Source organism: Mytilus galloprovincialis, chromosome 13, assembly GCF_965363235.1.
Source record: "Mytilus galloprovincialis chromosome 13, xbMytGall1.hap1.1, whole genome shotgun sequence".
NCBI classification, from domain to species: Eukaryota; Metazoa; Mollusca; class Bivalvia; order Mytilida; family Mytilidae; genus Mytilus; species Mytilus galloprovincialis.
This window is the reverse complement of record NC_134850.1, coordinates 17,461,955-17,475,254: the sequence shown is the minus strand read 5'-3', so window position 1 is coordinate 17,475,254 and position 13,300 is coordinate 17,461,955. Positions and strand designations below refer to the sequence as shown.

The 13,300-nt window shown below is 30.3% G+C and overlaps 1 protein-coding gene across 2 annotated transcripts; it reads left to right on the top strand.

Annotated features, from left to right (window-relative positions):
* The first annotated feature begins 25 nt into the window (after window positions 1–25).
* Window positions 26–11,583, top strand: LOC143056637 (leucine-rich repeat-containing protein 23-like). 2 transcript variants are annotated; one of them, XM_076229796.1, is made up of 9 exons: window positions 26–166; window positions 1,152–1,264; window positions 2,108–2,361; window positions 3,288–3,418; window positions 4,937–5,073; window positions 5,588–5,667; window positions 6,908–7,062; window positions 8,222–8,258; window positions 11,307–11,583. In XM_076229796.1, exons 1-8 carry the CDS (start codon window positions 26–28, stop codon window positions 8,252–8,254), a joined length of 1,044 nt encoding a protein of 347 aa, XP_076085911.1. In that variant the 3' UTR covers window positions 8,255–8,258; window positions 11,307–11,583. The 2 variants fall into 2 exon arrangements, with proteins under 2 accessions (XP_076085911.1, XP_076085912.1); XM_076229797.1 differs by lacking the exon at window positions 8,222–8,258.
* Window positions 11,584–13,300: the final 1,717 nt, after the last annotated feature.

Sequence of the window (13,300 nt, the reverse complement as noted above, 5' to 3'; positions counted from 1 at the left end):
ACGTGTTTTTGGTTTGTGCGGCAAAATGTCAGATAACGAAGCTGAGGAAACTTTTGGAGAGGAGGAGGATAATGCAGAGGAAGCAGGAGGAGAAGAGGGAGATGAGGAAGTTCTTGGTGAAGAGGAAGAAAAACTTGGGGAAGAAGAAGAAGTAGAAGAAGAGGAGGTGTTTATGTGGATAATGAAAAAAGGGGGAGGGGATAAAATACTATATCATAATCATATATATCGTAGTATAGGTGCATGTTAAAGACCGATGTTTTAGATTTATTTGATAATGATAAACATATTTGTTGTACATTGAAGGAAACAAGGTGCATGGCCTGACAACATCATCTTTATTTTCAATTTCAATGACAATGTCAATGTTTACATTTTGTAATTTTTGATTTTTCATATTTTATTTTTATGAAATGATATCCATGGTTATAATGTGGTATACAAATGATGTTTACTGCAGTTTTTAGTGCATGTATCTTGTCTTATGTGTTTTGGTACTACAACAGTTCTGCCAACATTTCATGAAGCAAATGCGTGAGATTTGGCCAAAATTGAAAAGTTCAAAGAGAAAAAATAATAGATTAAAGGAAAATGCTACCAAAAAAAGCATGAACATGCGTGAGTCTCGCGCTAAATGTGTGAGACTTGGCAGCCATGCTACAAATGCACTGTGATGTCACAATTTCCTTTGGAAAAATATGCATAGTACATGTAGTATGAAAACATATGATCTACCATATATTTTCTCTATGAGGATAAAAAATTTACATATTTTGAGGAAATAGATAATTATCAGACATCTCTGATGAATCACAATAAGGATATTTTGACGAATCATGATATTTTTTAACCAATTTGATGGTAGAGGTAGCCGAAAATGACAATTTGGTGTTTGATAGTAAAGGACATTTCTATAATTTCTATGTTCTATCATGATTTCTGAAATCAAATGCTATCTATCAAGATGCTAAAAAATTATAACGAAAATATTTTTGTTACTTCAATGACGTACACAATATCAGTTTTGAAGTCTGAAATACTGTAAAATTATATTCTTTTTAAAGTAAACTACTTCGAGAAAGAGCATTAATACACTTCATATTTTTTAATCATTTGAATGATTTGATATTAATTGTATCGTTTAATTACAGAAAGTACCAGATTTAGCATTAACAGAGGAACATATAGCAGAATGTTTATCATTGCTTTGTAAAACTGGAGATGGACTGGCTCATGCTTATGTTCGACTAGATGTTCATGATAGGTAAATAAATTAATTTATATAACTTTGTATACCCCTGTCACACTAGATTTGTTGGCTATGTTGTAATTGCCTTATCTGTCCTTTCACTTTAAAAAAAAAACACCTATGCAACAGAAAAAAATTCATACTTTTTCGGAAGCATGTCAGGGATGAGTTGTAACATTTGAACATTTTTCAGATGCATTTATGTTGGTTATTTACTACATTGCTTTAATGCAGACTTTTTCAAAACAATGAAATAGAAAATCAATAAAAATTGGTTAGTCTTGAATGATTTTTTAAATTTAGTTCATTTATATGTACTCCAGTAGGACACAATTTTATTTAGGAGTCAGCTGATGATCATATCTACCGCGGGATTTTCTCTCTTCATTGAAGACCCATTTGTGGCCTTTGGCTGTTGTCTGCTCTTTGGTTGGTTTGTTGTCTCTTTGACATATTCCTCATTTTTATTCTCAATTTTACCTACAAAAATATAGAATCAACAGTATTCCTAGATGTTACTGTATGAAGTTTTAATATAGTTATCAAAAGTACCAGGATTATTATTTAGTACGCCAGACGCACGTTTTGTCTACATAAGACTCATCAGTGACGCTCATATCAAAATAGTTATAAAGCCAAACAATACAAAGTTGAAGAGCATAGGGGATCCAAAATTCCAAAAAGTTGTGCCAAATATGGCTATGGTAATCTATTCCTGGGACAAGAAAATCCTTAGTTTTTTCGAAAAATTCAAAGTTTTGTATCAGGAAATTTATAAAAATGTTCACATTATATCATTCCTATGTATACATGTAGGTTAAAAATCCAATTCTAATTAAAAATTTATTTATTTTTCAGACAACTGACAGACATAAATATTTTGAAATCGTTCATTCACCTTCGTTATTTGGATCTTAGCAAGAACAATCTCAAAGACATCTCATGTCTTAGTGCCCTTACACATTTATTGACATTGAAAGCAGATTACAATTTGTTAACCACAGTAAAACTTGAGGAAATGCCCTTTTTACAAGTGGCAAGTTTTAACGACAATAAAATGAAAACATTGGAAGGCTGCAGCCATCCCATGTTGGAACATCTGAGTGTAAATAGTAAGTTTTAAACATCAATCATACAATTTTAAAAAGTTTTGGGGTAAATGCTAATCTATTAGTTCAAAAAAACTTACTATTCCCAGATAACCCTTTTTAAAGACGATCACTAAACTTAAAGAGTAGAGTGATTTATCTCCCTTGATAATTATCAAAGAATAATTCATTAGACGTTTTAGAAATTATGTTTGTATTCAATTGTCTTAACAGATATTGTAAAGACAAAAATAAAGCTTATGCTAACATTTGCTTTTTTGTTTTCTCAAAAAATTCTTTCTTAAAATCCAATTTTGCCATCATTTCAAGTTGTTCAATGGGAGATAACTCTAGATATATTAAAAGATAATGATAGTAGTGCTAGCTTTAGTTTGTATGTATATTGTTAGTTTTTATTTTGATTATGATTTCATATTTTATTTGTTCAGAGTCTGGAACTTGACTCTGTACTTAAAATTGTGTTCAATTTTACAGAATAGTCCAAATAAAATAATATGTGTGTTTCCTATTACATCTTTGAAAAAATAGGGTAGGTACATGTAGGTAGGGGATTTTTTTTACATTGAGTCTATGGAAGAGAAATTCTGGCCTTTAAAAGTGCTTATTGAAATACAACAAAAAAACTTTGAGGTAAGCTATTTGTAAGCTTGAAGTATAGGGTAGGGAAATAGGAAACACTCATATTTTTTTTATATTTGGCCAAGCATATAAACAAACACTGAAAATGTTTTGGATATGAGGAAAACAGAGAAAAACTGATCAATATTTTTTGCTTTAACATATTATAATTTTTAAAAGGGATTGGCAGGGGGTCAAGACATATCATTGTATTTGACAAAAGAATATATGCTGTAGGTTTGTTTATGCATTTAGTGTTATGTAACTTATAATACTAAGATATATAAAATATTACTGATTTATCATTTCAGATAATTTAATATCAAAAGTAGATACTTTAGAACCAGCAAAGTTAGCCAGACTTCATACGCTAGAATTACGAGGCAATAAGTTAACAACAACAGATGGTTTCTGCCTGCCTAACTTAAAAAATCTCTTTTTGGTAAGTTAATTTGAATATTTCCATAAATTCATTATTGATAATAGCAAATGAGTAAAAATTCTGCAATTTACTACACCTATGTTGTGAATAAATAGATCTGAAAAATACATGTTAAGGTGTCAAATTTTTTTTTTGTTATTGAAAAATTACACGTTTATGGATACTCTATAAGTATAACACTGCCCTTTTTAAAGTAGTATGGATGAAGAGTATCCATTATATAATTTTACACATAATAACTGACAGTCCTTTCTCAATATTACAATTATATTTACTTGCTAACAAGGTAATAGGGAAATCAATTTACTTTTTGATATTCTTTCATGGGTCATCCTTATTAACTTTCTTTTACTGTAAATTCAGAAATTATTGTGTGCATTTATTATTGCCATTTTGTCATTTTTGACTAATATACTATTGATGTTTGTAATATTGAGAATTGAAGACACATATCATTGAAATTGTCATAGAAAAACAATAAATACATTGCAGAACTCATACAAATATAGCATGGTTAATGGGAGATAACTCAAAATAATTTAGATTCAACTGAATTTTTTTTTGGCGTCAATTAAAATAAATACCTGCTAACAGAGGGCAACTCTTGTCCAAAGAATGACACAAAAAAATCAGTTTAATTGATAAATATTTATGATTAAACATATATATACAGTTATTGGACAAATGTGAGTTCCTACTCAAAAAATGTCCTATCATTTCAACTAAAATCATTTTTTTTCAAAAAAAATATTTTCAAGTAACTACATGACTCATTCATATCGAATAAATACCATCAGATGTAGAAATGTTAAAAGTTTTATTGTTAATTTGGTCATGGTATTATTCATGGTCATTTTAATTTTCTGACGAGATGAACACAAAGAAAAATATTTCTTGAAAAGGTTGCTATGTATTATAACCGAATTAAAAGCATAAAAATTTGCATTTGTGTTTAACCTATCACATAATAAGAACGAACCTCTCTAAATTTTTAGCAAAATGAACAATAAAACTTAAGACATCTTGTGGTATCTATTTTATTAAAACCGCTGATAAAGTTATTCGGTAATATTTTTTTTGAAAAATATTGATTTTAGTTGAAATGATAGGACATTTTTTTAGTGGGAACTCACTTTTGTCCTATGACTGTATAGCATGGTTTAAGGGAGATAACTATAAAAAATTAATTCAACTCTATGCAAAATTTATGACTACATATCTAAAAAAAAAAATCAAATATTTGAAATAGAGTGCAAATGTTTTCCAAAAATGGCATTCAACTAAGTCCAAAGAGAATCAAAGTAAATAATACAGTAAATCTAGAATTGTTATTTCAACAGTTTCAAGAAAGGACACCAATTTTCAAGTCATCATAAAATGACTAAATAGTAACAACTTTTTCATAGTAAATTCCCTGAATACCATATATGTACGCTTTAGGAGAACGAACCAATACTAAAAATTTAAATCATAATTGATAATAAATTCAAAATAATATGGTATTGATTATCATTTCAGGCTCAAAACGTAATCACAGTGATAGAAGGCTTGGACAGAATGTCCAGTCTGACCACATTACATATGAGAGGGAATCAGGTCAAAACACTTGATGGCTTCACTGATGGTCTACAAATGTTACAATATATAAATCTAAGGTAGGTATACGCTTTTCTAGACCGTATAAAATAGATGCAGTTCTAGACTGTATCTTAAAAGTTAAATAAACAATTTGTGTTCTAGACAAATACTTTGTTTAAAAAAAAACTGTTCTCACCAGCAGGGCATGGAAAAGGGACCCTGTTCTAACCAGCAGGGCATGAAAAAGTGACCCTGTTTTGCGGCACACTCATACCACTAAAAATATAGGAAGTAACTGACCCCCGGGAAATTACTGCAGAAGAAATAAAAAAAAAAAGAATGTCATATATAGCCAGGGCTTAAGCTAGCAGGCGACTTGGGCGATAATAGTGCTGTATAAGTTTATTTTGAATGAATATTTGCAAGTTAATGCTTTTTCCTATAAATAATATAAAAAATAAGAAGATATAATGTGATTGCCAATAAGACAACTCTCCACCTTAGACCATGTAGTTTAGAAGGTTAATTTAAGCAAATTAAGGCCACCTTCAAATTTATTACCAATAATAACCATTTGTATTTGTATTTCAGAGAGAACAGTGTAATGGAGGTTAAAACAGAGGTACCTAAACTGCAATGTCTTCCCCTCCTCAGAGCTATGGTGTTGTCTGGTAAGTTCAGTGTAAACTGCAGAGCTATGCTAACTGCATTGACCATATAATCATTTGTAATATACAGTCACTTACCATGTAACACCTTGTTTATGATCTTGACAATGCGTTTCGGTTCAGTTTTATTTATGGCATCATTTAAAGTACTGGTTTGTAGAATCTTCACATTATTCACTCCAAATTAAAAAAAAATGTGGTTTTTAGCCTAGTTATTTCATTTGGAACCTTTGTAGGAGTTGCAGTACATAAAGACTAACCATAAATTTTCTTGAAATATAAATTTATGTGTACTCAAACAGGATAGAAATGTTTCTAAGCCTTGTACAAAACATGAACAAATTTATACATACCTTCCATTTTTTTCATTAAGTCTACTGCTTTGGCTTGAATTCACTGTTTACACATAACTCTCTTCCAAGATTTGGAGTTGAAAGTTATTTAGTAACAAGTGTTTTTGTATCTCCTCAAAGCTTAGGTATTTAGATAAATAGAAAAATGTTTGATCACATGTGTATTTTACATGTATTTTTAAAGCTTCATTTATAAAATTGACTGCTTAAATTTTTTTTATTAATAAATTGAACATAGTTATTGATTAATAAAAACATGGTCATAACTTCTGTCAAATCGGTAGAATATTTCCTTGAACTTTTTTTGTAAGCACATATGGCAACATGATAATTTTTGTAACAGTTGTAGGAAATGTTTTAAAAAGCACACCATCAAAAAATGTACATCTAACTGAAGATTACAACTTTGAATTGTTTAGTGACATCATAACATCTGTGCTGATAAAACAAAAAAAAATGTTCAGAAGTACAAAAAAGGCTTTTTGGAAATAACTGAAACAGTTTAATGAATTGAGGTGGATAAATATAAAAGGTTCAGCACAAATTTTGACTTCTGCTTTAAATGAAAAACGACTATGGATGCTTGGAGTGGCTTAAATAATCACACACACTAACCATAAAGGTAGTAAAATTCATCTTTTATCCAATTCAATCATTTGTAATCTTCCTCAAGCAACACATGTTTCAAATTGATATCTGTCAACTGTACTGTATCCTGCAGATGACACCCCAAAATTTACCCCCTCACGAAGAATTTTTAAGGTAGCCGCCTGGAAATTCAGAAAATGACAAATTTTGGCCGGGATCCTGAGCCTTAAGATTGATTTTATAAGTGATTTCCTTTAAAATACTGGCAAATTTGTAATTCTCCCTTGAAATCACATTTACAGAGAACCCTTGTACAGAAGAGGATGACTATAGAATTGAGGTATTGATTGCCCTACGTAAACTAGAGAGGTTAGACAAAGAGGAGTATCAGGAGGAGGAACGAACTGAGGCAGAGGCCATTGCTGAACAGAGGAAAGAAGAGGAAGCTAATGCTGAGGTAAAGGGTCATCTCAAAAATGTTTTTGATTAGAAGTTAAGTAAGGGGTCATCTCAAAAATGTTTCTAAATAGTACTTAGGTACCATCAGACCATCCAAAAAAGATTCAGAATACTAAGAAGGGACTCATCTAATCTAAATGACTTCCTCAAAATGTTTAAATCTGTGTTTTGCATTCTGAATCCAGGGTATCTCAAGGTTGTTTCACTCCCCAAGTTGTTTCAGGGGTGGTTCAGTAAATAACTATGGTTTGTTATGAAATAGTCCAATTTTTAACGGAACTTCTTTCACCAATTTTAAGCTCTGCTACCAAAAGCATTTGCTTGAAATATTTCATGAAGTGTCTTGCCAAATGTTTTATTTACATTTATTGAGAACTAGAAACAATCACATGTTATTGGAGATTAGGTACAGAATTCTAATACATTTTGTTCAGGAATCTAAACTTACAAAGGGTAGAATAATTTGCATGAATGCATGTAGTCATCATATAACATATAAGTAGTTGTATATATTAAGAAGAATAGCTGCATCCCATATAAATAGTTCACTCAGTTAAATTGATAAAAGCTTTATTAATAAAACAAATATTTTTCAGCAATGCCTAGATAATAATTGCCATGATTCCCTTACATATATAAATTTATAGTCATACATGGACAGAGCTCTTCCTTTAAAAGTTGGTATGCATATAGGTCATGACTATTCAAGGGAAGCAGACAATGAGACATGCATTAGGAGGAACTATAGGTGTTGGAACAGAACAAGATCAGAATAAGGATCATGTTTATCATAAGAATCATTTTGGGGAGGTATTGAAGAGTTGAAATCATGATTTTTCTATGGGTTGGGGGAGAAGGCATTAGCGTAGGTAATTATTAAAGGTTTTTCAACTGAATATATATACAGAATAAAGAGGACATGTATCAGAAAGACAATAAAAAGAGGGGAAACTGTATTCATTCTAAGGGGTTGGAGAGGGAAGAGAGGTAACAACTAGGTCTTATAAATGATATCTGTTTACAGAATAAAGAGGATGCACAATAGGAAGAAGATTAAAAGAGTAGGAACAATATTATTCTTAGGGTTGGGGAGGGGGTAGAGGCAGAAGGGGAGTGTACTTTTATAAGTTCTTATAAATGATATGTTTTCTATACAGAATAAAGAGGATACACAACAGGAAGAGGATTAAAAGAGTAGGAACAATATTTGTCACATGTATCAGCTTTATATGTCTTGGCTTTAGGCTTATATTTCATAATATTCTTGTGGCATACTTATATCTTTTTAGAAATATATTAACCGAGGCTTCACTTGAATATAAGTATACCACAAGTTAAAATGCTTTAGCTATCACTTAATTTATGCAAGAAGGAGCACAGCTGATTTTGAAAATTATAACTTTTTATTGATATCAGTTTTTGTTGATTGTTGACTGATGAATGCTCTATTGGGTTCTCCTATTCCTAAAATGAGACAAACCATAAATCGAATCATCAAAAAGTTCAGTTTTTGTTGAGTTCAAACTTTCATGGTACAAGCAATCCAGAAAAATTCAAACAAAAAGAAAATGTTCTTATTAAAATTCTAATAAAACGTCCAGCCATTTTCTTTAATGACTGTTCAAAGTTTTGTAATAGATTTGATTAAAAGATGAAACTTAAATTAATTAAGACACATGATCAAGATTTGGCACTACAGTTCTGCTCCTTTTGTTATTTTTTTCAAAATGTTAACAATAGTTTTCTGATCTGATATACTAAAACAACAACAAACAATTTTGGTCAAAATTTGCAGTTCAAATCAGAAAACTAATGCTACATATATTTGTGTTATATATTGAATTTATACAGTGTGTTCATTGGCAGAGGAGGGCATCACATTGCTTCAAGGCTATTTTGATGTTGGAGCCACTTTGTTTCAGGATATGTTTGCCTCAAGTTTCTGTATTATTAGGATCCAGTAATTTTGTTCACTGAAGAAAATGTTTCCACGCTGCTTTTATACAATATTGACCCACCAAGAAATATTTATTATGTAGTAATGTGAAATATGAGTGAAACTCTCAACATGGAAAAATATTACAGGAACTTATGGCAATTCCAGTTAGTGCATTCAAATTGTAAAGCATTATTAAATAATAAAGAGCTAAAATACGGATTTTTTGCAATTGTTTTGACTTTTTCCCAATAATAAATAGTTATTAAATGCTAATATGATATGCCAGATGAAAGTTGTTTTTAATTTTGTTCTTAAAATTTATTTATTCTGCATATACACAGTGATTTTTCAAATTTGAATTTTATCTGTTGTTTACTGTTTACATATTATTTTTTTACAAGCACTTTTAACGTTTATCCGCTCCCCGAAATATTATATTCTACGCCCCCCCTCCCTCCTCTTTCAAATATCTTGGAAAGGACCCTGAAGAAGGCTGAAAGTTGAGTTCAAAGCACTAACAATCGATAAATCATGTAAATTGTCATTACAAAGATAAAATATTTACTATTATTACATTGGTTGCAATGAATTACATTGATTTCCAAGTTAAATAAAATCTGATAATTTCACATGTGAAATAAACGTGTTTACTCTGACGTTATACAACAATAGGCATTGTCAAGATGTTGATAAGGGAGGATCAAAACAAATTGTAAATGCGTAGAAAAAAGAGATATAGTTCCTTACATGTTTTACATTCATTTCTTTAAAAAAAAAATCCATTTGCCAATGTATTAAAAAAGAATAAAAGAATTCAAATATTGAAAAATATTCAACTCGTGACCGAACATTTTACACTGATAATTAACTCATGCGCTACTCCCATTTGTGAATTAATGTGCTGTTTGGTCACTCGTTGAATATTTTTCTCTATTTGAATTCTTCGATTAGTTATTTTATAATTATATATGTCAAAAAACCAAACAAGTGTTGTAAAATGTATTGTTAATCCTGCAGAATCACACTGAGCAATTCTATGTGGTATGTAAACACAGGGATATGGTATTCAATATATATGGTATTAGGGATAGAAATTTCCCAAGGATCAACACAATTTTGGTTTTTTGTAATAGAAATAGTAGTGAGGACAGGCAGTTTTTTTTTTAAAGACCATCAGGGAAAAAAAGATTTTGAGAACCCTGAAATAGAATGGGAAAGAATATTCAGTATAATAGGATAATTCTATTTTATACAGTACCAGTAGTAATTTTTGTCTTGACCTATGATAAATGTTGTAAAGTACATGTATAGAGAGGCATGATTTCACAAATCCAATATGTTTTTTTAACAAATTTTGCATCAATTAAGTTTTTCGAATAAGAGACCTATGAAATGTGCTCAAAAACTTATTTGAATTTTTTAAAGTTCTGATTGGTCCCATGTTTTTAAATTTAGCATATTTTGTATGCTAACTAACCAAGACACATCACAATGGTTGACAATATTTCCTTATATTTTTAACCAATAATTTAGATCTTGGGTGAATTTGTAATAATGGTGTTCTGGTAGACTATAGAGTATCAAATAACATTTGAACCTTGAATGGAATATGTGGTTACAATTAACACTTTCTATATTTCTGTCTTTCAATTAAATCAGTAGCATTTTTAATGTAGATTTTTGCCTAAATAACATGATTAAAATTTTATTGTCTTGACACACACATGTATTTTGATTTAATCCTTAAGCTTATGGTATTCAAAAAGAAAGATTTTCTTAACATTTTGGTCTTAATTTTTTTTATTCTACATATATACATGCACAGTGACTTTTTTCAATTTGAATTTTATCTGTTGTTTACTGTTTATATTATGTATTATTATTTTTCAAACAGTTTTCACGTCTATTTACATGTAATTCATTCCATGTATTTTGAAATTTTCACTTGTCAGGCATTGCGAATATGCCAAAACTTTTGTTTCCACTATAAATATTTTTAATTCTTAAATCTTATATAATTTTTATGACTGTTTTTCATATTTTTATTTGCATTAATCAATGTCAGATATATTTCTAAAAAATATCTGACCATACTAAGTAAAAAAAATCTGAGTCATAGCAATCCTTGGTCATAGATCTGATCAGGGCATATATTATTTACCAATCTGACAGTTTAAATAAGTATCTAACCGACTTAGTTCCGAAAAAAAATTCTGACCCAAGGAACTGTTTTTACATATATTTTTTTTTACCCGCCTGTAAAAGTTGGAGCTAGAATTATAGAACTTTTAATATTATTTCAGAATGAAGAAGTCTCGGACGAGGAGGATTGAAGACAGGGGAGACAATCCAGAAGTAACCAAAGCTTTCACTGTGATATGGACTAATTCTGATATCATTTCACCTTACTGTATGAACTTTAAACTGACATTGAAATGTTAATATACTTATATGAAAAAAATATATTGAATAAATTATGAGAATATTGTACAACATGAAGTAAATATTATGTCTTAAAGTTATTTTATTGAAAATGTCATTTTATTGTAAATATTAGTATTTATATAAAAATATTTATATTTACTTTGGTTTTTTTTTTCATTTATATATAACACTTAGATTGGGAGTTCGAATCTCACAAATGGCAGATGTATTGGACTACTATCTTATTGAATCTATAGGCTTTTCTTCCCATCAAAAGTTGTGGTTTTCTCTGGACATTCATTGCTTCATCCACCAATAAAAACTGAATTCCGTGATATAGCATATAGTTCTGCAAGAGGTGTTAAACAAGAACAATCAGATAATCCTTTTATCAGTTAAAATGGACAAATAAAAAAAAAATCTTCTTAATTTTATTCTGAAGTCTCTTGATCTTAACAAAGAGCCTGTCAACAGAATGTAGGATAGCATCAAATACAAGGCAAAATGTTAAAGCTCCATAACTTTTTTCCAGTATTCATCATTACAAGATGATGATTCTCCCTGAAAATGAATGAAACATTTTCCATCTGAAATATGCATGAAAAATTTGCCATCCTAAATATGCATGACACATTTGTCATCCTAAATATGCATGACAAATTTGTCATCCTAAATATACATGACACATTTGTCATTATCAAACAACCAATCAATGCAGAAAATAGAGAATAACCTTTGACAACCAAAATTACTCCCTTCCAACCATTGTGATGACAAGTAGAAATGAACAATCAATTCATTCAGTTTTCAAGAGCTTGCATCTGCTACTTAAGTCTTTTTAAAACATCACCAGTGTCTGAGCTGAAAGTTTGTCAACTAAGGTCAAGTCAAGAATGTCTCATCATATTTCTATGTTCATTAGAAGATACCAAAACCATGATTATAAATATACACTTTGAAGTTCCCTAGAAATGCATAAACATTCTAGGTACTAATATTGTCATCTTCATTTTTGTCGAGCCTGCAACTTTTGTTGCAGAAAGCTCCACATAGGGATAGTGATCCGGCGGCAGCGGCATTAGCTAACTTCTTAAAAGGTTTATATTTTAGAAGGTGAAAGACCTGGATGCTTCAGTGACCACTTGAAAAAAAAGTTCAGAATTTTTGTAATGTTGAATTCTCTCTTATTATAAGTAATAGGATAACTATATTTGGTATGTGCGTACCTTGCAAGGTCCTCATGCCCGTCAGACAGTTTTCACTTGACCTCGACCTCATTTCATGGAGCAGTGAACAAGGTTAAGTTTTGGTGGTCAAGTCCATATCTCCGATACTATAAGCAATAGGGCTAGTATATTTGGTGTATGGAAGGTGTACATGTCCAACTGGCAGGTGTCATCTGACCTTGACCTCATTTGCATGGTTCAGTGGTTATAGTTAAGTTTTTGTGTTTTGGTCTGTTTTTCTCATACTTAAGTTTTTAAGTTTTGGTCTTTTTATCTAATATTATATGCCAAAGGTAAACTATATTTGGTGTATGGAAATATATTATGATCTATATGTCAGTCCCGCAGGTTTTATTTGACCATGACCTCAATTGCACGGTTCATTGCAGTGTTAAGTTTTTGTGTTTTGGTCTATTTTTCTTAAACTATAAGTAATAGGTCAACTATATTTGTTGTATGGAAGCTTTGTTAGCTCACAGTACATGTCTGCCTGGCATGGTTCATCTGACCTTGACCTTATTTTTATGGTTCATTGGTCTTTGTTTAGCTATCTTGGTTAATGTTTAGTTTATGTGACAGTTGTAATAAAGCTTTATACTTAGGACTATCAACATAATATCAATGATTAGTAAAGAAGGTGAGACATT